The 24,947-nt window shown below is 46.5% G+C and overlaps 1 protein-coding gene across 2 annotated transcripts in view; it reads right to left on the bottom strand.

Annotated features, from left to right (window-relative positions):
- Positions 1 to 8,199: 8,199 nt before the first annotated feature.
- LOC144829578 (actin-binding protein WASF3-like) overlaps positions 8,200 to 24,947 on the bottom strand; it is a 233,953-nt gene continuing 217,205 nt past the window's right edge. For both annotated transcript variants that reach the window (XM_078688839.1, XM_078688840.1), the window contains exon 8: positions 8,200 to 10,988. In XM_078688839.1, the coding sequence (XP_078544965.1) occupies positions 10,831 to 10,988 (158 nt within the window). In that variant the 3' untranslated portion in view covers positions 8,200 to 10,830. The remainder of the gene's footprint in view (positions 10,989 to 24,947) is intronic.

Raw genomic sequence — 24,947 nt, 5'->3', positions numbered from 1 at the left:
GAATGAGGATACACAAGGTGATTTTACTTTACACATTGGTTCTCAGAAAGTTTACATCCTTAATCCTACTGAAAGGGTTTGGCAGTGGTGGGGGCATCTGAGTTGAGATCTTCTCCCAGACCAGGCATGAGCCACTTACCGCGGTACCACATGAAGTTCTCATTTGAATGTAGAAAAACTAAAGGTGGTGATGGACGGAGCGTTGACAATACAAACACTCACCCCCAGTCAACTGATCTGGGTTTAATCCATCACCGTTCTTTAGCTCACTTCGCCACCCCAGTTCAGACATGGCCATATGCAAATCAGTCTGAGCCTGTGCCTCATTGGAACAGTCCAGCCCGAACTGCCAAGCCATGTCTTCCCTGGACCGGAATCAAGCTTCCCAGGACCGGTTTCTGGCATTACAGCCGTCTTCAGCCGGGCTTGCTTGACTCCAGTGGCAAAGTGAGCAAGGGACTCATGTCTGAGCATACCCTGCCACACTTAGGGCGAACAAAGAAAAACCAAAGGTGGTGATGGACGGAGCGTTGACAATACAAACACTCACCCCAAGTCAACTGATCTGGGTTTAATCCATCACCGTTCTTTAGCTCACTCCGCCACCCCAGTTCAGACATGACCATATGCAAATCAGTCTGAGCCTGTGCCTCATTGGAACTGTCCAGCCCGAACTGCCAAGCCTCATTGGAACAGTCCAGCCCGAACTGCCATGCCATGTCTTCCCTGGACCGGAATCAAGCTTCCCAGGACCGGTTTCTGGCATTACAGCCATCTTCAGCCGGGCTTGCTTGACTCCAGTGGCAAAGTGAGCAAGGGACTCACGTCTGAGCATACCCTGCCAACTTTGCCACTGGATTCAAGCAAGCCGGGCTGAAGACGGCTGAAATGCCAGAAATCGGTCCTCGGAAGCTTGTTTCCGGTCCAGGGAAGGCATGGCTTGACAGTTCGGGCTGGACTGTTCCCATGAGGCACAGGGTCAGACTGATTTGCATATGGCCATGTCTGAACTGGGGTGGCAGAGTGGGCTAAAGAACGGTGATGGATTAAACCCAGATCTGTTGACTGGGTGTGAGTGTTTGAATGGCGCAGATGCTCCGTCCATCACCACCCCCTTTTTTACCACTTTGTTCGCCATAAGTTGGCAGGGTATGCTCAGACGTGAGTCCCTTGCTCACTTTGCCACTGGATTCAAGCAAGCCGGGCTGAAGACGGCTGAAATGCCAGAAACCGGTCCTCGGAAGCTTGTTTCCGGTCCAGGGAAGGCATGGCTTGGTAGTTCGGGCTGGACTGTTCCCATGAGGCACAGGGTCAGACTGATTTGCATATGGGCATGTCTGAACTGGGGTGGCAGAGTGGGCTAAAGAACGGTGATGGATTAAACCCAGATCTGTTGACTGGGTGTGAGTGTTTGATTGGTTCAGATGCTCCGTCCATCACCACCCCCTTTTTTACCACTCATTTGAATGTACACACTCATGTCCTCACTACTAAGAACCTGAGTCCCCACACAACACAATTATATACTTAGGTGTTAGACAACTTATGCTGTTACAGAAGGTAAAATAAACAATAACAAGGTGCTTTGGTGTGAGAAGTACAAAATATCTACACCAGTTACACACTCAACAGTCAATATTAGAGGGTAGGGAAGGTAAATGTTTACCCTAGGGATGGGTTTAGATAAGGGGCACAAGTTGACTCTTCAAGTTTTAGTAAGAATGATTTGAGGGGCTATTTTGAAGGTACCCAGAAAATCAGTTCATTTTACACTTTGAAGCCTAGTTTATGTCCCATCTTTTTTATTTCATGTGGATGTGGTCCATCAATTGTATTTGACCTAGACTAATGCTCGGAACAGAGCTGAATTTCACTGGGATGCCTATTGTGCAGTGGCTTCTTGTGTGATGCTGCCAAAAATTAAACTGCACAAGGCCCATTACCTATCTCCAAGGTACATTGATTTAACATTTCCTGGCCTGTGTTTGCTGGATAATGCATGCCTTGTATTTGTTAGTATGCAGCTAGAAAACAGCATAGTACCAATATGTATAATTTTAATTGAATGTTCATCAAACAAGGCAATTACATATACATGGACACTTTAAGATATTGTTCAAAGTATTTCCCTATTGTAAGAAAGAATGTTGCAGCTTACGATTTTAGATAGCAAAAGTTATATACGGGATAAAGTACATTATAAAGGTATTGTAAGCCACTGAGGATTTCCATGACCATATAGGTCATTTATAAGGTTATGAAACTCTGAGGTGACCTGGAGTATCCTTATGATGTTTTGCAGGGGGTATTTTATTCCATATAATAGATAGTCACACCATCATCTTTCCCACAAACCACTTTATTCCTTGGTGATTGCCTCTTGGCTAAAATTCCCTCATTAGCAACGGAGGAAGCTGGCAATTTGATCTGCCTGATAGAATTAGAGGAAGTGGTGAAGGTAGTAAGGGCTCTCCCACAATACAAAGCAACAAGAGAAGATGGCTACCCCTCTGAATAGTATTCATTAATGATTAAATATTTAAGGAATCCACTTAAAGAGGAGCTGTTTAATCATGTTTTGTAAGGGGCTGGGGTGGCATACCTCCTTCATTCAAGAAAGGAATCTTAATCTGTTTTCCTAAAAGAGAAAAGAATACAGAACCTGTGCATTCCTACTACCCCATCACTCTGCTTAATTCATACTATAAGATTTTTATGAAGATTCTTGCCAGGAGAATATCAGTAGTAATAGGTATTATTATAGGTGAATAGGGAAGAGGATGTAGTCTAACGGCTAGGGTGGTCAACTTCAAATCTGGAGATCTGGGTTCGAGTCTTGGCAATGATGATCAACATCCTGTGATTCTGGGCAATTCACTTAATCTCCCCGTGCCTAACAAAAAAATGTATGTGTCCCATGCCTAACAAAAAAATGATTGTGTCCTTGTGTAACGTGACTGGTGCTAATGTAAAGTGCTCTGATACCCGATACCTTCGGGTCAAGTTTTTGCTATATAAAACTTCGAGGGAAAAAAAAGAAATAGCTGCTCTAGTGGCAGCAGATCAGAATGGGTTTGTGCCCACACGCCAATTATTTTCGAACACGCATTTCCTGATTGAAGCTATGGATTATTATGATAATTTATATATAGAATCTATAATCCAATGTACAATAGGAGCACTTGCACTATAACACTGAACAGTGGTGAGAAAGTGAGCAGAGACACTAAACCAGCAAAAACAGAGTCAAAACCAGGCAGTCAGAAAGCTAAAATAAAGGGGAAGCATGCCAAAAGATGCCAGGTCTAACAGTGTGCCAAAAGTTGGGTTGCCAAAAGCTGTGCGCACTGGGGATTGGTTCACTTTCCCAAACCCAGCTTTCCTCCAAGCCTCAAAATTACACAGATATAAAAATGTTTTCCTGACATCTGCACCTGCACCTGTTTGCCTTGCAGGGCACAAAAGCCATTCCTTCAAGTCAATTAATTGAAATAACTAATGATTTACCTTTGTGGTAACAGACGGGTTTTATGTCTACAACAACTCATCTAACTTAGCTGGAATGTAGTACGCCTGTTAAGGAGCATATGCTGAGTCTGACAAAGGATGTTGGGTTATCTGATAACCAGGTCATTCATTTTGGCAGGCTACAGGTTATTTAAAAGTGAATGTTGAGGAAGGTTGACAGATTTGAATCTCTCCATAGATAACACTCCATTTGTATAAGGCCCACTGCTGACTGTGATTGGGAGTGATTTAGACAAGGATACCATTATCACCAGCAAACAGTCTGCATCCAGGAATATCCTCGCTAATAAATAACGCATTATGTTTATTGGCAGGCTGAGTGTTATTAATCTGGAAAGATAGGGCCTTCCCAATTTAATAAACTCACCCTGGTTAGGTATAAACACAAGTCTCATAGAAATTCTTCCTAACCCCTAATAGCTATGCCATAAGCAGCAGACAGTTCCCCAGAGATGTGTGTAAGCTCAGGCAGTACCAACATTTTTAAAGTTACCAGCAGACTAAAATTCCCAATGAAATTAGAACATTAGAGAGGGGTTTAATGAGTAAAAAGACATGAATTTCCTTAAAATCAGATAAAGGAATAAGAGATATGGAGATATTTGTTTTACATTTTTAGGCAAAAAGTGCAGGGAAAGAAGAAAGTGCCAATCAATTGTAACAGTTCACGGTTGACTGAGACCTAATAGTGATTTCAGGCCGACCACCAGGGAGTGGAAGTTGGATCTTCCCAGCAGGTGGTCACTTTTAAAGTTTTTACCTTGGCACTTACCCCCACATTTAGAGATTGGTGGGTGGCCCACCATCCACTAGGGGGAAGGTGAGATAATAACCTCCATTGCCCTGGTGGACTGCCCTCTGCTATCTTTAGCAATATCCACCAGCCTGGCTCCTCTGAAAACATTGCAAATTTGCTGTGTGACCACCACGTTGCATGCAGTGGCGAAACAAACTTTTTGTTTTAAGAAAACAACCTCCCAAAGAGTCTTATTTTACTAAAACAATCCCCCAAAGGACCATAATTTGTGAAATGGCTGAAATTAAGTCAGAATCCTTCTGCAAGGTAAGAATCTAGGCTGAAACTAGTGATTACACCATAAAGTCACAAATTGCATTGTTTTACTGCCATTGAAGCCACTGGTTTTGGTGTCAAATGCTCTGCGTGGGACAAAGCTGGATTTCATAGTCACTGAGCTTTATTCGCTGCAGAAACAGATTTGTCACCTGGTCCAAGGTTTTACTTTTGGACTTAGTCACTTTTTCGGTTCTTAGAATCCTCCTTCGAGGCAAGGCTAAAATCTGTAGCTGGCAAGAACTCCACAAGGCTGGTCACATTCACATAGCTTTAACTTCATTTTCAGCACAGCAAAAAGTTCTGTGAGTGCCAAATCTGTTTTTTGTGCCCAGCCTGGGTGCGGCCTAGCTTGACAAACCCAGCGTCATGTCGTGGTCCTCCAGAGGTTGATACGTTTCTAAGTCCCACTTTTGTCCAGCTCTTAGGAAAGTTCCCTTTGGTCTTTCCTGGAGCCCCTGGATCCTCAGGTCAGGCTTCTAGGCTCCAGGTCTCTCTCCAGCCAGGGCTCCTCCAGGGTCCAATGAGAGCCACTGGCTACATCATCTCACAAAGTCCACGCTATTTAGGTGAGCATTCCGACATTGATTTTACCTACCTGCGGTCCGCCTTTTGAGTCATTGCAGCTGAGAGCAGGAAAAAAGTACAATTTTCCCTCACTAGGGGAGTTTGTTTTTATAACAAGAAAATGCAGAACCAGTTGCCATTACCCGGCAGCCCAGTGGGTGTGACATTCTCGCTACGAACCTGGTGCTGTTCTCTAGCTGAGGTAGATCGTCCGCTGCCAGGCTGCCAAAGAAATAGCCTTGACTGACCTTTCTGCCTGAAGGCTGCCCACCTGGGTCTAAATGACCCTATAGATATGTTTTTCCCATGTGAATGAGTTTATGGCCACTCAGCTACTTCAGATTGCTGGGTAGTGTAAATAATCTCTGAATACCCATGTCTTGCAAGCAGTTTGAGCCATTTACTTCTTTTCCTTTATTACTGATGGAGCACTGAGTGGTTCATGGCAAATCTGCAAACATGATATGTTTCACCTGGATACACTACCTGAAAGCAGTCGCAATTCCTGGGGAAGTACTCGGGGAAAATTAGGGATTACTGTGGGAATCGAAGGGGCGGGAGTGATCAGAGTCACTAGATATTTTATCAAGCAACACATAATAAGCTTCTTGCTGTATATGAGGTTTTCTGGACCCAGATGATAGGGGCAGCCCTGAAGGTACATATTCCCCAGAGTCGACTGACACACAGGACCTGGAATGTGAGTCTGCTTCTGTTCAAGTTTCAACTACATACAGATATGTTGTTCACAGAACATAACATATAAGTGCAAGCTGGTGGCTATGTTTATTGTCATGATACAAACTAGTGACTATGTTCGCCCTATGTAGGAAGGGTATGCCCAGACGTGTCTCCCGTGCTCACTACGCCAATGGAGTCAAGCTATCCTGGCTTATGACGGCTGATAGCCAGAAACCAGTCCTAGGACGCTTGATTCCAGTCCAGTGAAGGCATGGCTTGGCAGTTCGGGCTGGACAGTTCCCATGAGGCACAGGGTCAAGACTGATTTGCATATGGTCATGTCTGAACTGGGCTGGCGTGGTGAGCAAAATAACGATGGATTAAACCCAGATCTGTGACTGGGAGTGAATGTTTTGCCAGTGTGCAATATTCCGTCCATCACCTTGTGTGTTTTGCTATCCATATAAAACAACATCTTGAGAGAACTTGGTGCACAGCTATGAAATTCCCAAAAACCTCTACATTAGCGACTGGTGACCTCAACACACCAGTGATGCAATCCTTTTAACTACAACCCCCAGAAGCGTACAGCCATGCACTACTACTGGCAATCAGGAGTTGATACAAAGTCAGGTTTACACGAAGTAGCATGTCTGATGGACACAGAACAGTAGTTCAAAATGCAGCATACCTGCAGGAGGCAGCCAGCCAGAGGTATCTGTGATGGCTGAGAGATAACCAGAAACAGCACCACCAAGTACTGCCTGTTGGGTCCATGGGCTGTGCTTGGATGTGAACAAGCATTTCTCAAACTCCATATCCAGTAGCTGTGCGCTTTCCTTGATCATGTCATAGTGTTGCACCCTGGCCAGGGTTAGGGTAAGGGAGCTCATAATGTGAATGTTCATGTTTGGTGCACACCCCTTCCCACAAACCTCTCCACACCGGCAACACTTACCACAAATAATTGATGCCAACACTAGCAGAGTACACTTTCAGTCAAGTTGGTTTATTTTTGTGATATCCACACAAACAAAAGCTTCACAATCCTTTGCGAAATGCACAGACACCATTTCAACCACTGCAGCAGTCGCAGCACAGGATCACAGATACATCGATGTTGTTGACGGACGAGGGTTGCCAGGCCCATGTGCTTTGCCCAGTTCTCTGCCTGTTGCAAAGCTCCAAGTTGTTCCTACTCCCCACCTCTTTCATTGATGTTACACTGCCATTATCCTGGTGCTTTTAATACAGCTGATACATACTGACCCCAACTCCTCAGCCGGAAGGCAGCGTCAGTCAGTGTATAGAAGGACCTCGCTTATGGTCCTCCTGGGCCACCCCTAAATAGGTCCTGCCTTGTCACCACTTATTCCCTTTCACTTCAACCACATCTTAGTTGCGCTATGCAAGCTCCACTTATTGCATTCCCTTTCATATTCTTGTGCTATTTCTAACATTCTTCCAAACCTATTGCCCCTCTCTCCTCTCTTTAGACTGTATACATTGTTTTACAGATTGTGTCACCTTGCAATACTTTAAGAGTGAGGGACCAGCATAATTAGTAGTAGCTGGGTTGAGTAAATCGAGTTGTTTACGTTCTGCCCTCAGAACAACATTTACCTTGTTCCAGAGTTCGGGTCTCTGTGCTCTCAGGTACCTGCCTCCAAGTGTTATCTGTTTTAAGCCTTCTTGTTGAATCATGTTGGAAGAAGTCTCTGGTCGGTGTGTCATGAGAGACTCTTGCATTTTATTCCAGAACTTCTCTTTTGTAAGCATGGCACAGTCTTGATGGCCCTCTATGGTGTGTCTATAGAACACATTTGTCTGTTTAGATGTGGCTTCCAGAAGTCTACACTAATCATTTTGTGGCAACACAGGCTGTCTTCACTCCCCATCTTCACGAGAAACCTCAAAGCTTGGCTTTTCGACAGACCCCCTCCTTGATGGACTGGAACCTGCACCTCCCCAGCGCCTTGAGACCCTTACGGGTGAGTAGTCGCGCTTTACAAACATGTGATTGATTGATTGTCTTATGTTGGTTAAATTTCTCCCCTATACAAGCCACGATTCCCAGGGTAGTAGCGTAGTCAGTTAGATTTCGGGGGTGGAACGGAGATTTCCCAACCACCACTGCCATTGAAATGGCAAAATGGATAGCAATAGTATTACATTTAAAAGGCTTCTCTGCACCACATAAGAGCCATCAAGTTCTTTGTTTATTTTTGGCTTGTTTTGTGTGAAATAGAAAAGGAGAGTGGGGTGAGTGTATACACGCTATGCAAATTTTCATGTAGACATGGGTCTGTGCTATGAAGGCTGCTAATCCCAGTGGAAACTCGACCACAGACACTGCTAGCCCAACCGGAGGCCTCTGGACCTAACTACACAACCCAGAATGCATTTATTAGGAGTGTGTCGCACCCTAAACGCCCCTTACCCCCAGAGCTACCCCCTGGCAATTCCCCTGGATCTCAGACATCCCTTAAGGCTTGAGGGAATCTGGGATCTTGGATATGGAATTGGAATTGGTCAAACAGTGTCATCCTTTGCTGTGGTGCCACCAATGTTTCGTGAAGACATCACAAAAGGGAACTCGCTCACTGTGAATATGCCATATGGAGGCAACCTTCGATTCCATCCAGATAGGAAGAATACATGCCCCAATGGGGCAGGTAGGTTTTCTCACTTGAACAAATACACAGCTGGACTCAAGCAAAACAGTGCTCAATAGACCAGATGGATTCCTCTGGACTTTACCGATGAGCCCTGCTCTTAGCATTAAAATCGAAACAGGTGCCAACTGTAAGATTATGGTTGTGATCAGTTTGCTTCAGAAACCCCTGTCTATCAATATGACACATTTATGTATTCATTATTAATGCATTCATGTATTGACACTAGTGGTCTAGTGCGGACATAGCTACCTACACACAGGAAGTAATCATGTGGTTTTCCTTTGGAAAAGTACTAGGATTGATTGTGGAACAGGGAATGTATAAAACCTGTTGGTATTTGAGTCTAAGAAGGGTATATGAGTCAAGTATGGTAACACTCAGCTAGGCTGGTGTTTCCATTCATTTTGCGTTTGACAGGCATCTTCAGGTTTCGGTGGTGTGAAAAAGGGAATTCCAGAAAATCAATCAGAGATGTGACTTGGCACAAAATGCCAAGCAAGGACCTGAATTCATCACTAAAGAAAGCAGACACAGCACTTCAAATCAGCATGACGCATGAAATACAAATTTGATGTGCAACTTTCACTGATATGAAGCCCTTGTTTTTTTGTTCTCATATTCTTCCCATTAAAACCTGTTCCAGAAATCTAAAAGGAGAAATATGTGTTTTTAATTGGGGAGCAATATATGTGTGCATTTTTGCTGCCATGCTTACTGTGGGCATACTAATGTGCATTCAAATATACTCTTTGATTAAAGTTAGAAAATGTATGTATCTGCATATTGAAGCAGGTCCCCATATATTTTACACTGATAAATAGTTTTTACTCTGAATTTAAATGCATGGACGTCATTTAGGGTGTAGACAGTGGTCGCAGCTGCGACACCTGGCTTGCCCCTTGCAACTCCTGATACTGCCTTTGCGACCCCTGGCCTCAGGCAAAATCAGTGCCAGGAACACAGGGCAGCTCGCCCTCATGGACGACGGTTAGAGATCCACTTTCCTTGTTTTCAGTCATGTTTTTTACAACAATACAATTAGTTGGAAAATGACCCTATCAGCAGCTGAGGTAAGTAAAAAATGCTTTTAAATGTCTGTTGTACGCATGCTTGCGGGTGAGAGTGTGTTTATGTGAGAGAGAGTGTGTATGAGTGAATGTGTGTATATTTGTAAGCATGTGAGTGATAGTAAATGGCATGTGATGTCACTTCCGCTACCCCAGGCATATTGGTGAATTAACGTCCATGTTTCAATGGAAAGGTTTCTCATTACATCATTAGCATTTTGTTAATTAAATGTGGATTAGAGCTTTAATGGGCACTGCAAGGGTGCTGTTGTTTCACTCCCTTGTCAATCAACCTACTGTCCTCAGCTCTGTTTTACTCTCTCCCCATCTAAGGGTGTGCTTATATAGGCAGCAGCTGACGTCATGAGTCTAAGCCTTGGTACCTATATATTGTATCCTATATCGGATGCAGTGATGATACAGATAGAGGGGGAACGGAGTACCAGATTACCAGACCTAAATCTTTTGAAAGTCCGAGTGCCTACGTGAATTTGAGGAAAGATTATTTCCAAGCCCTTCGAGTAATAGAAATGTCTGCTCTTAAAAAGAAATCTGAACTTCATTAACCAGATTGGCTGGTGCTAACTAAATTTAACAATTATTTTCTTTTTATTCCAGCCCACGAGATTCTTCTTCAGCACTTTTCTCCCACTTCGCAGGATGAGCTTTTTACATTAAAGGCTGACACAAATTTCGAAATTCTGATACTTTACATCTGCAAACATCAATGTGACACTTTTGTCTAACTTCTGAGCAGGCATTAGTGGGCACGGTTCAGGATTGAGTCCCAGACAGCCCGTGGCTGTGCTTGGCACGTGCTCCACACTGACAATGGAGGTGTTCTACATGAATCAGGAAGTGCCAAATGCAAAAGAAGCATGCCGCCATCTTGTGCTTGCAACATATGCAGGGGACTAAAATATACTTCCGCTGGAACCGAGCAGTGAACAGGCCAGAAGCGCTGCAACATTTGGCTTTTTCTTTAAAAACACTTGCATGGGATGTCCATTTAAGCATGCAGCCCAATCCGATGAGAATGCCACTGCCTTTGGTGATACAACAATACAGCAACATAAATGCAAAGCCCCGAGAATAGCCTTGTAACAGGCCATGTCACCAGCAGGGGGCAGTGTTTACCTCCTCAATGCCAAGCCACACACACTTGCCGCATAACGAGTGGCACATGGGGGCAAAGGAACACAGTAAAGACTGAAAAGGCATATGCTCTCCGGTCAGACTAGTCAGACCACTCGTTTTCATCCAGTTCTGAATCGTCGTCGGATTCACTGTACTCCACAGCAATCCGGCGCGAGAGGATGGTCGCCACGTCATTGCCCACCGGCTCCTTCTTAGCCTCCTGTTCCCGCTGCTCCTGGACCTTGCGGAGTTGAAAGCCTGTTGTCATGAAAAAAAATGAGAACAGCTTAAAAAACTGCAGACAGAAAGAGGTTTAGTATGTATGATTCACTATATATATGGCACATCCTCACGCGCCAATCAGACGCACGGGCTTGTAGCAAAGTCTTTGGGCCCGATTCACAGAACTAACTTAAGACAAAATCCTAAACTTACTACCATTTTGGTATTTACAGAAGGCACTTACTCATTTTGGTATTCACAGAAGACACCTACTCATTTTGGTATTCATAGAAGTAAGGACTCCTAACTTTAGATCTCCTAAACCAGTGGCGTCACTAGGGTTGGTGTCACCATGTGCGGGTAACTCATGGTGTCATCCCCTCACGACTTACCGCATGGACCATCTCAACCTCTGCCTGCACCATATCCCCTCTGCCTGCACCATCTCTTCCTCAGTCCGCACTATCTCCTCTCCGCCTGCACTATCTCTTCCTCTGCCTGCACCATCTCTCCCTCTGCCTGCACTATCTCCCCCTTTCCCTGCACCATCTCCCTTCCCGCATCTCCCCCTCCGCCTGCACCCTCTCTCCCTCCTCCTGCAGCATCTCTCCCTCTGCCTGCACCATCTCTCCCTCTGCCTGCACCATCTCTCCCTCTGTCCGCACCATCTCCCCTCCGCCTGCACCATCTCTTCCATCTCTTCCTCCGCCTGCACCATCTCTCCCTCTGCCTGCACCATCTCCCCTCTGCCTGTGACCGTCCTGCTCTACACAGACACGGTCGCTCCAGACGCTGCCTCCCGCTCTGCCCACCACCCAACCAGCTTATTGCCTCTTCACCTCGCTCTGCCTCGAAACCGCAAGTTACCAGTAGCGCTAGATTGCCTGAGAGGCTGCCGAGCATTGCATTATCGTAGCGCTTGTGTTTTGCCTATCTACGCTGTAACTTACATTGTTTAAATTGCTGTGCTGCCTGACTATCTAATTGCTGCCTGATTTTACCGGTGCCACTGCCATCAGAGTAGCGCTATTTACCTCGTTGCCCCATTTGTGCTTTCGATTCTGGCTGAGGCCATTTTATGCTTGTTGTTGTTGATCTCTGTGCCTTCCCTCTGTGCCTGCCCAGATCTCCGCCCAGCTCCCGCCTCCCAGCTGACCATCCCTCGCCCCTCCCCCTCCACTATCCACTTATGACCAATACCTCTGCGCGCAGCGTTCACGCGCAGCGGACGCGCCCCATGCGCGCCGAAGGTGCGCCAAAGGTAAGCCCGTCTACGCCCGTCCACGCCTGGACCGCGCCCAGCGCCAGACCCCTTGGCCCCCGCAAACCTCACTCATCCCGCTTAACGTATGACGCCGCCACCCTCCTAGCCCTTAACACCGGACGCACAAACCAATGCTACGAAGCTGTCCCAGGACGTACCCACGGTCCCTTCGCCTGCCGCTCCTGCAAATTTACCAGCATCAAGACCCATACCACATCCACCAACCCCAAACACAACTCCGACTCTAACCACCTGAAGTGCATCCTGCTTAACACCCGCTCGATCCACAGACATGCCACCGAACTCTGGGATCTACTCGACACTACATCACCGGACGTCGCCTTCCTTACTGAAACATGGATGAACGCATCATCAACACCCGACATCGCCATAGCCATCCCGAACAATTACAAGATCATCCGAAAAGACCGCACCGTCCAAACAGGAGGAGGAATCGCCATAGTCCATAAGAACTCCATCAAAATCACGACCAGCTCCGATGATAACCTTGCAAACACCGAACACCTTCACTTCCAGATCCACACCGACCCTAGGACCACACTCAGAGGCTCCCTCATCTACAGACCTCCAGGAACCCGTAAACAATTCAGCGAAGACATCACTGACTTCATCAGTCCACATGCCCTCGCCTCCGAGAACTACATTCTACTAGGAGACCTCAACTTCCACCTGGAAAAGAAAAACGACAACAACACCACCACCCTTCTTGACAACCTGGCCAATCTCGGCCTCAAACAACTTGTTGACACCCCCACCCATGTAGCCGGTTACACGCTCGACCCAATCTTCACCTCGAGCAAACGCATCTCCTTCGACCGCACCACAGCTCTCCATTGGACGGACCACAGCTGCGTTCACTTCAGCTACAAAACCACCTCGACCCACAACCCCCCACAACCTATTCCCCGAAGAAAATGGAACAAAATCACCACCGACCAACTCCTCTCATCGCTCAACCAAAACCCATCCGTCCCCTCATCGGACCCAAACCAAGCTGCCATCAAATTCAAACAATGGATCACTCACAGCGCTGACGAATTAGCACCCCTGAAAAACCTTCACACCAAACAAGACAGCAAAAAGGCCCCCTGGTTCAACGATGACCTTAAGAAATCCAAAAAGCTATGCCGTACTCTCGAGAAAACATGGAGAAAAAACCCAACCACTGACAACATGACCACCTTCAAGACAGCCACCCGCAAACACCACCAGCTGATTCGATCCACCAAGAAATCAGCATTCAAGAATCGACTCGACAACAACGCACATAACAGCAAGGAACTATTCAACATCGTCAAAGAATTCACCAACCCCACCGCAGCCTCAAACGACATCACCCCCTCCCAAGACATCTGCGACTCGTTATCCTCCTTCTTCTACAACAAAATCGCCGACATACATAACAGCTTCGAAAACAGTTCCAACAAACAATCCTCTCCACCCCCTCTGAACCTAAACCGCCCTCTAACAACCTCAGCGCCTGGAACCCAATCAACACTGAAGACACTATCCGCCTAATGAATTCCATCCACTCTGGCTCGCCAACCGACCCCTGTCCCCACCACATCCTCAACAAAGCAGTCTCCATCATCGCACCCCATCTCCGTGATGTCATCAACTGCTCCTTCAACTCTGCTACCTTCCCAGAAAGCTGGAAACATGCCGAAGTCAGCGCCCTCCTGAAGAAACCCACAGCAGACCCCTCTGAACTTAAAAACTACCGACCCATATCCCTCCCCCCATTCCCAGCCAAAGTCATCGAGAAAGCCGTTAATAGCCAACTCGCCGCCTTCCTCGAATCCAACAACTCCCTCGATCCCTCACAGTCCGGATTTCTAGCCAAACACAGCACCGAGACCGCCCTCATCGCAGCAACAGACGACATCCGAACACTACTGGACAACGGAGAAACAGTGGCGCTCATTCTACTCGACCTCTCCGCCGCCTTCGACACTATCTGTCACAGCACCCTCATACAACGCCTCAGCAACATCGGCATAAGAGGAAAAGCCTTGGACTGGATCATCTCGTTCCTAGCTGGGAAAACTCAGAGAGTCCGACTTCCCCCTTTCAAATCAGAGGCCACCGAAGTCATCTGCAGTGTACCACAAGGATCATCACTCAGTCCCACCCTCTTCAATGTTTACATGAGTCTACTCGCTTCCATCGCACGTCAACACAACCTTAACATCATCTCCTACGCTGACGACACCCAGCTGATCCTTTCCCTCACCAAAGACCCCAAAACCGCCAAAACCAATCTTCACGAAGGCATGAAAGAAGTAGCCGTATGGATAAAACACAGCCACCTAAAACTAAACTCAGACAAAACGGAAGTGCTCATCCTAGGATCATCCCCCTCTGCCTGGGACGACTCATGGTGGCCCTCGGATCTGGGCTCAGCACCCATACCCATAGACCACGCACGCAACCTTGGCTTTATCCTAGACTCCTCACTCTCGATGACCAAACAAGTCAACGTCGTCTCATCCTCCTGTTTCAACGTACTCCGTATGCTCAAAAAAATCTTCCACTGGATCCCCACCGAGACAAGAAAGACCGTCACCCACGCACTGGTTACGAGTCGACTAGACTACGGAAACACCCTCTACGCCGGAATGACAGCCAAATTACAGAAAAAACTCCAACGCATCCAAAACGCATCAGCGAGACTCATTTTGGACATCCCTCGCCAAGATCACATTACCGGCCACCTGAAAGACCTCCACTGGCTTCCCGTCAACAAAAGAATAACATTCCGTCTCCTCACCCATGCACACAAGGCCCTCTACAAACTAGGGCCCGAATGCCTCAACACTCGACTATCCTTCTACACACCCACCCGCCAACTAAGATCCTCCAGTCAAGGCCTCGCCACAGTTCCGCGTATCCAAAGATCCACCATGGGAGGTAGATCCTTCTCCTACTTGGCAGCCAAGACCTGGAACTCTCTCCCCACTCACCTCCGTCTTACACAGAACCACATCTCCTTCAGAAAAGAACTTAAAACTTGGATATTTGATAAATAATGATCCCCCTCCCCAAGCGCCTTGAGACCCTATGGGTGAGTAGTGCGCTATATACATTTTTTAACTTGAACTTGAACTTGCCTGCACCATATCCCCTCTGCCTGAACCATCTCTCCCTCTGTCCGCACCATCTCCCCTCCGCCTGCACCATCTCTTCCTCTGCCTGCACCATCTCTCCCTCTGCCTGCACCATCTCCCCTCTGCCTGCACCATCTCCCTTCCCGCATCTCCCCCTCCGCCTGCACCATCTCTCCCTCCGCCTGCACCATCTCTCCCTCTGCCTGCACCATCTCTCCCTCTGCCTGCACCATCACTCCCTCTGTCCGCACCATCTCCCCTCCGCCTGCACCATCTCTTCCTCCGCCTGCACCATCTCTCCCTCTGCCTGCACCATCTCCCCTCTGCCTGCACCATATCCCCTCTGCCTGCACCATCTCTCCCTCTGTCCGCACCATCTCCCCTCCGCCTGCACCATCTCCCCTCCGCCTGCACCATCTCTTCCTCTGCCTGCACCATCTCTCCCTCTGCCTGCACCATCTCACCCCCTGCCTGCACCATCGCCCTTCCGCCATCTCCCCCTCCGCCTGCACCATCTCCCCCTCCGCCTGCACCATCTCACCCCCTGCCTGCACCATCTCACCCCCTGCCTGCACCATCTCACCCCCTGCCTGCACCATCTCACCCCCTGCCTGCACCATCTCACCCTCTGCCTGCACCATCTCACCCTCTGCCTGCACCATCTCAACCTCTGCCCGCACCATCTCACCCCCTGCCTGCACCGTGCAGGCAGGGGGTGAGATGGTGCATGCAGATTCCTAAAGATTGTCACTCAAATGGGTACGGAGACAATTCCGTGCTCTATCGAAGTGCACAGCAAATAGCCCCTAAGGTTTCAACACAATAATTAATCACTTAAACATAAATTCAACAAAGACTCTGTAAATCAGATTAGTAATTACATTGTTTTAATATATTCACAATTAAATCTTTGCGACAACAAAACAGTGCATGATTGACGAATCAAATCAGATTGTACAATATTATCAAAACATGATATAGCGAATCAACCAATGTTTTCAGTTGCGTATTTTTCAGTGACCAAAATGCAAAGAAAACGAGGATATTCTCGGGAAATACTGGATTCGGCCCAACTTAGAACACAGCAAATATTTGTTATCGACATCACGATCCAGAAGCAAAAGAGAGACATTATCGTGTAGAAGTTCTCTCACCAGGCTGCCAAATTAGAAAAAAAACATTTCACGCAGATGGGAAGTTTTGGACCAAGAAGCCTATTTCAAAACTCTTTTCACACACAAACCCTTATTCGCACACACACGGTCTAAGAATATCAGAGAAATTCTGAAGACAAAAGTTTCTCTGGCAACCCGACGCACATCACGTAAAGTGAGCATCAGAATTACAGAGCATAAAAGTGTCAACGTTTCATTAGGCCCTGGGTTCATTATAAAGCAAAGCAGAGCAGAGGTGAGGTGAGGCTGCAGCGTAACGGTGTCACCCTTGAGATGGTGTCACCCGGTGCGGTCCGCACCCCCCGCACTCCCCTAGTATCGCCACTGTCCTAAACTGAGAAAAATCCTAACTTTAAGACTTTCGGTATTCACAGAAGGCATTTAGGAGTCCTAAAGTTAGGACTCCTAACTTCTGTGAATACCGAAATGAGTAAGTGCCTTCTGTGAATATCGAAATGAGTAAGTGCCTTCTGTGAATACCAAAATGGTAGTAAGTTTAGGATTTTCTCTTAAGTTAGTTCTGTGAATCGGGCCCTTTAATTTTACAATAAACCAATGTTCATCCAGTGATCTGAATTCAATCCATATCTCTATTTATATTTTCAGGGCGAGGGAACATGTGAGCAAGTTTATGTCAGAATTAGTTGGTTAAAACACAGTGATTAATATTTATCCTATTTATTACACAGAACAGGAACTGAGTAATTTGTAGAAAGCTGGGGTGTCTGTGAATTCTAGTTTTTTGGCTTTGGGGCCTTGTCAACCATAGAGTGGTGTTACCCTTTACACTGACATGTTGACCCACCCCCAGAAGAGAGCTGACTGGAACCTAATAAAACAGAAGAGCCTCCCTGCTGCATTGAAGGCCTTCCTGTCTACCTGGCAGACACCTGGGAGAAATGTGTCTCCCGCAGGCCCGGACTGGCAATGCCGGGCACCGGGCAATCCCCCGGTCGGCTGGAGGGGGTGGGGGCCGGTTTTCAAAAAGGGGGGGCCGGGTTTGTGGCTGGGGGCCGATTTTCAGTCTGCCCGTCACAGCCTGTGATGGTCGGACTGAAAATCGGCCCCCAGCAGCGTCACGTCACTCACTTAGAAGAAGCCACATCAATCATGACTCTCAGTCAGACTTCCAAGTTACGATCAGTTACGATGCAGGCCTGCCGCCCCCGAATAGTACTGTAGCGCCGCCGCCAGCAAGCCTGATTGACCGGTGTGTGCACTGTAGCACTACAGCAAGTATGTGCAACCTAACTTAAACAAACAGAGCGAGGAGGAGGAGGTGCCTGTGCGCAGCGCGCAGAATTCCATTTCCGGCCCCTGCATAATTTTATTCCTACAGTGGCTAATGGCAGTGGCTGGGTAGCGCCGCCGCTTACCCGTTCCCCCCCGGCCCCCCCTGTGTCTGCCATAGTGCCAGTGCCACCCCGTCCCGTGACGTCACCAACAGCAGTCTTCAAGACGGCAATTGCGGTATAAAACCTAATGCTCCAAGACCAGAGGCCCGAAAACCAGCAAGGTAAATGTCCGGTTGGACGTTAAAAGACTTTCATAATGGCAGAGTCACTATAGGGTGGAAAAGCAGTGTGTGAATTACATGATTGCTGCCAGTGCATAAGGGCTGGAAGAGAACGAGTACTCCCCCAGCTTGCTTTTTCATGAGCTGGGAAGTGTTGGGACTGAAGCTCTTCGGTTAGGCTGGGGAGGGGGGCCACGGACTGCAGCAGCAAATGGCAGTTTAAGGATGACCCAAGTGTCTGAATATAATTTGGACAGATATGAGTCACAGGCAGCTCCTCGACCAGAGCTCCTCAGCCGGCAGCAGGGAAACTAACTATTTGAATAATTCCTACGTGAGATAGTCACATCGCAATTTCAAATTGTGATGTGACTTGTTGAAAGAAATTATTTAAATATTTTAGCACCTCTGCTGCCAGCCAACCCGCTTCCAGTGTTTACAGGCTCCCCATGCATGTCAGAGGTTTCTTGGGGTGGAAATCTGCTCCTGTGTTCCTTTCGCCAAGATGCCGCCCACGCCAGCAAAAGACCCCAACTTCCATAACTCACAACTTAGCCGCCTGACCGTGCTAGATGGGAAGCAGCAAGACGTGCGTGTCAGAGGGGGCACTGGCTGGGGCCGCAGAGGGAGCACAGTTTGTTTTTGAGGGGAATGTAAAATAATGTATCCTACTGTGCCGATCCACGTCACCATAACAGCGAGTCGGTGTGAATAGATTTAGCGCTGTGCACCAGTTTTGTTTTTCTGAGCAACACATTAGCCCCAAAGCATGTCAGAGTGCTCTCTATGCGTGGCAATACATTTTCATGCAGTGATGCCGACACCAACATCAAAATGCAATTTATCTAATTCCTGATGTGTGGTACTTGTTAGAGTTGTGTGATGATGTACTTGACTATTTATTGTCTGTCGCAAATTAAAGGTGCGCATTAACATTTACAGGAGGTGTGGTGCAGCCGCCACGGCGACTGGACGCTAGGGATCACGGTTCGATCCCCGGCTCCGGTAGGGATCTGCCCCGCACCATGTGACTCTGGGCAATAGCAGTCGCTTAATCTTCCCAATGGCCCCCAGCGCCTTGACACCTTCGAGTAATGGTTCACGCTTTACAAATACTGGACATGGACACATAGCTGCCAAGTTTTCAGGTTGCTTATGTGTGACATTTTCGTGGTTTCAGTGTACCTATGAGAGGCATTCTACAACCGACATTTTGAGTGACCCTTTCTCGCCAGTAGAATGAAATAGCAAAGCCCATATAAAGTGCTAAATACAGACATTACCAACCTTTCTGCCATGAGAAGCACTAGCCTGACTATATATGGTCCATTCTAGCCCCATTAACACACGTTGGAATTAGCCTTAACAATCCCAGTCCATTCTAAAACTCCATTAACGCTCATCAGAGTGTTTGAGTTTTAAGTATGCATTGAGAGGAGCTTTACGTGAGTTTCCTTTATTTGTGTGCCAACCAGGGTATTCAAGTACTGGTCAGGCAGGTAAAAAATCACAGCCATGTTGCAACCCTGTGATAATACTCGATAGATATGGGGCTAGAATGGTGTGAGCTGGTATTTGAACACACGGGGTGGGGATGGCTGTCTTAGATGGGAATGGGGCTTCTAGTGGGGACTGGACAGGACCGCACTAATTTGTATAAAATAATTTTAGTAAGAACAACATTGTATGTCCAACCGTATGAGTATAGATAATCCGTTTCACAACTGTTTCTATGACGAAATATATTTTATGTTTTCTCCTAGTTTTAATTCATTTATTTGTCCTGAAGAATGTGGGATAAAGCTCAAGGTTCCACTGAAACACTGCGTCTACACAATAACTTTTTTTGTGTTTTTATTGTATACAGTTGTTTTCTAAGTTATTTTTGGACCACATATTTTTGATACTGTATTTGGTCCAATGCATGATGAACTATATTAACAAATGTCACTAGTATTTTATGTGTATTTTGGGAGAATTATTGGTTATTTTTTTACTTTGAAGTTCTGTTCTTCTTATGTTGATAAGCATCCACATAGCAAAAATCTGGATTTTAACAAGTCCAGGGGAAAATCTTTTGTATTGGTTTAGCTGAATCCTATCCCTTGTGCCTTTATAAAATGGGGTTCTCTCTAAATTGTTGATAAAGAGTTGTATGTCGGCCATACCCATCACCCCCATTGTGCACTGAGAGGCGACATTTATCCATACCAATGCGAGGCTGTTGGCCTGCACAGAGAAAGGAGTGGATCCCAAACTTTAGTTTTTTTTTAAACCATGTGCTGGGTATCATCAGTGGGAAGTTTTGGAGTACATATAGGAATCGCAGGAGTATCATCATTTTAATAAGGACTACTCAGCCAAGTATGTTTAGCAGCTGGAGTGCCCTTCGCTGGAGAATTCTTTTCGTTTTTGCCCGGAGGGGAATAAGGTTGAGGCTCCATATAAGGCCTGGTCCCCAAGATGTAGCGAGGCCCAGGTATTGGAAGATAATGCACCTAATAGGAATCGAGGAATGCCATTCAAGATCTTGCTGTTCCCCTGAGTGGGGACCAGCAGGGATTTACTTTTGTTCACTTTGAGGCGAGAGGCCTTCTTGTAGAGTTATAAGAGGGAAAGGCAGTGGGGTCTGGACGCCATCTGTGTATAGCACGATTCTGTCCTCATCCCCACCCTTCCATTGGCAGTCGTGATTTTGAGCATCACAGCCTACTAATCTGGTCAGGGATGATGGCTTGCACCAAAAGGAGTGGGGAGAGTGGGCATCCTTGTCAGGTACCACAACGAATAGGAAAAGAGACCAACAACACACCATTTATTTGCACCCGTTCAAGGGTTGGAAATAGAGTAGTTTAGAATACCTACGAAAACATGGGCCAAAGCCCATACGTTCGAGAACCCCACCCAAAAAGCTGCAGTCTATTCAATGAAACTCCTTCTCAAAGTCAACTAGAAGAAGGGCACACGGGTCTTGACATTTCTGTAGTCCGGCCAGCGCTATATGCACCGCTGAATACAGTAGCAGATTCTAGGGCCAGGCATAAAGCTGCATTGATCCGGGTGGACAAGATCGGGCAGATTGTATTTAAGCCTTTTTGCAAAGATTTTGAGCTCAGTGTTTATTACGGAAATGGAGCGACATGCCGCGCAATGGTGGCGACTTAGGGATGACGGCAATTGTGGCCAAAAGCCAGGTCCACCAGTAAGGCTCCAGTCAGAAATGCTTCTTAATAAAGGGCAAGTAAATGAAGGGAGAGGATATCACGGAATATATGGTAATTCTCAATTAGGAAGCCACTGGGTCAGGTGTCTTACTGTGTTCATCCAGAGGACTGTGTGCTCTATGTCTTCAACAGTGAGGGGTGCATCTAGGTCAAATCTAGATGCTATGGAGAGTACAGGGAGTGGGATCATTGAGAGCAAGGGTTGGTGGTGTTCACAGGATGGCCTTGGGTGGTATGCAAAAAGGTTACAGTAGTAGTTGAAAAGGACTGCTACTATTTCGGTGGAGTGACTAGTGGTGTCGCCCGCAAAGTCTCAGATCGCAGGGATAAATCTGAAGGTCAGATGCCTTGTGACCAGTCTGTATAATAGTTTGCCAGTCTTGTCCCTGTTTTCATATACCTTATTTGTTGAGGATCTCTAACACTGCTGGGCCTAGTCATTAGCGATTTGGCGCAGGGAGATTCTTGCAAGTTCTAGCCAGCAGTGAAGGTTTTCTGTTTCGCCCTCTTGACACTGAAGTTTCAGCTGTAATATTTGAATTTTGTGGGTGGTAATGTGGTATAATCTGTCGCTCTCTTGGTGCCAGATGTAGCCTTATACAACACCTCTCATGGTGGCTTTACCTGCCACCTATAGTTTATTAGGAGAGGTGACTGTGCCCAGGTTGTCCGCTGATTCTCCTCCTGAATGTTCAAATTGGTAGATATTTGGAATACAGGCTCTGTTCACTGTGGCCTTTCCGAATTTCGCCACCACTTTCCCCAATACCCTTGTCAAAAACATTTGATAAGGCACAATCCCACAGCTACTTCGGTCTCAATTTATACTAGCCTATTATTAGTATGATCGCACTTTCCCTGGCTTCAAGAGCAAAGGGAAACTCCCTACTTTTCTAGAGTGCCTGTCAACTATTCCCCTTGTAATTTGACCACCCAATTTGAATATGTGATGAAAATGTGCTGTAAAATTCACCATTTTGGTCTGTCGTTTTCCAAAAATTTCTTGGGAGGAGAACCCCTCCAAACCCCCCTAGTAATAGTCGGGCTCGCTTGCTGCGCTCGCTTGCTACGCGCCGGATGGGGGCTGGATAGCTACGTGCCGGATGGGGGCTGGTCTGACAAAATTTGCTAGGGCTGCTTTCAGTTCCCAGTCCGGCCCTGGTCTCCCGCTTTAGTTTAGATCACTGTGACTGTTCTGCGTGCCTGTGACACTGGCTTCTTGCTCACTCCTGCTTGCAGACCTTGCCCGCGTGCTTGTATCTCTGAAAAGGTCTTGGAATAGAAATACCTGAGGCCTGCAGATACGAAATTCGGTGAATCTGCTACAAATAATCAATTCTCTTGCTGCTGAACATCTTGTAAACAAAGAGAACCGTCCCTGCTTCAGAGAAATTGAAATAAGCTGTTGGGGCCAGACATTTTGCTGTAGACCTGAAATGGAGTGGTGATGAGCTCTCTGCAATTAGAAACCACAGATTGAGGAAACAGTCCTGAACAGTTTTTGTCTCCCCTAAAAAAGCAGCAGAGGCTTTGATTTCCTCTAGTGAGAAAAATGAATGAACAACTGCCTGCTGGTTTTCATTTTCAGAACCAAACTTATAATTGTGACAGAAGAGAGCTGTATTGAAAGTATCCCCAGAACCTGTTTAGCCCCCTACATCAGATTTCCTCCAGTTTTGCTGTATGTCTTTAACTATTATCTTTTGAATTAATTTTGTTTAGATGTCTTTTAGAAGCCTATTTCCATGACTGGTTTGTTTTTTTGGTTAGTTGTTGATCATATACCACATGCATTTATCTGAGCAAAGACCTGCTGCTTGAAGCAAGCAAACCAATGTGTGACAAGAGTTATTCACAGAAATCAGTTTAGGTTTTAGGGGTCAGAAAATGTGGGTCTTTTAAGAGCTCAGTTACAGCTCACATCAAGATTGTGACCTCAATCTTCCCAATGCCAAACCGTCTGATTTCCTACACACATGCTCCAAATTGGTTAACTCCATACGGTCACTGATGTCCCTGATAGAGTAAGCAAAATGTGTACATATAAGTCCCCCATCCATAATGTGTGGTACGTCATCACGTACACGCGGATGGCAGTATCTAGGGAAAAGTCAGAAATAACAATTTGTAGCCTTCATATAGGTGTTTGTCATTGGCTTAGGCAATCACTTGCTTAAACATGCATAACTCAATTGCTTATCCAAGATATGGCACTTTGGCACTCCTCTGTGTGCACCATCTAGAGGAAAATAGAATCCTCTGAGACCAAACCCATTCACAGATAATCTAAAGTTGTAGAAGAGGTATATTGATGACGTCAGAATTACTATTTTAAATTCACACACACTGTTGAGCGAAATTCTGTGGACCCAGTTGATTCAATTGTTTAAACTATCCACATTTTAATACAGACATAATTCAGTTTCTCCTGCTCAGAATAGATAAGGAACACAAGGGTCTTAGAGGTTCTGATGAAATCTGTGCATCTTGAAAAGCAGAACAAACATGTCGACCTAAATAGACACACTAGCTCAGTAAATGCATCTGTGTGTCATGTTATGTTTTTAACCATATCACAGGCCCCCTCTAATTCATGAATTGGGTTAGGGTCCCCTAAAGATATATTTAACCTGTGCTAAGATCCCACTAACAACATAGAGCATATTAAAGTGCTCCCTCCCACTGCAAGCTTGAGCCCACCTGGTGAGGAACCAATAATGAAGCATCACACATGATTAGCATGAGTGTTCTATAAGAACTCATATTGTGTGCCTGGTGAGCACAGAGCAGCGCATAATGACAGCTTGTTTTGGGAGACGCCCTCCACTATTGGTTTGGTATATTAGTTTGGGGGGAACTGAGGACCTTTCCCACATAACATATAACATAGTAATTCAGGATCATATTTTGTTCAATGTTGCACTGATCTGTACGGTTTTTAGTAGTTCAGGGACAACTATTTGCAGCAGCTATTACCAGGTATGCTGCTCCGACTGTCTAGCTCTACCTTTGCCTTTTAATGTTTTTATGTCTCGAATTACCCTGAGTTGTTAATTCTATTTTTCAAGGCCACTACCTCGTTCCTTTAGGTAACCGCCCTCCTTCCTTGGACTGACGTGGCTTCTACCGTTTGAGCAGAGGGATGGTGGAACAATCCCCAAGTACTGCTCTTCTGGCCCAGTTAGCGGGCTAGACACTTTCAGGAGTGGGCGCATAAATACAAATGGCTGGTCGTACGTGCAGCGGCTATTAGCAGGTACGCTTCTCCAACTGTCCAAGCTTTACAATTGCCTTTTAAACGCTTTTCATGTTTTTTTAAGTTTTGAACTGCCCTCTGTTGTTTCTTCTATTTTTTCACTGCCACTACCTTGTTCCTTTAGGTAACCGCCCCTCCACGCCTTCCACGATCGGATGCAGCTTCTGCTGTTTGAGCGGGAAGGCAGAACGATCCCCTTCTTACTGCTCTTCCGGTCCGGTTAGAAGGCTACCCTCTTGCAGGGGTGGGCGCATAAATACAAATGGCTGGTTCTATGCGCAGCGGGCGCGCTGCTGGCGCACCAAGGGCAAGCCCATCTGTACCCGTCCAAGTCTGGCCGGGGGTAGGGACCCGGATACTTTTAAGGCCAAAACCAGAGACTAAGGGTAAGCCTTATATGACAGCGTTTCTGCTATCATACCGATCTCAGCC

Source organism: Lissotriton helveticus, chromosome 4_1, assembly GCF_964261635.1.
Source record: "Lissotriton helveticus chromosome 4_1, aLisHel1.1, whole genome shotgun sequence".
Classification (NCBI taxonomy): Eukaryota; Metazoa; Chordata; class Amphibia; order Caudata; family Salamandridae; genus Lissotriton; species Lissotriton helveticus.
Note: the sequence above shows the minus strand (reverse complement) of the source record. Positions and strands in the feature narration are given on the sequence as shown.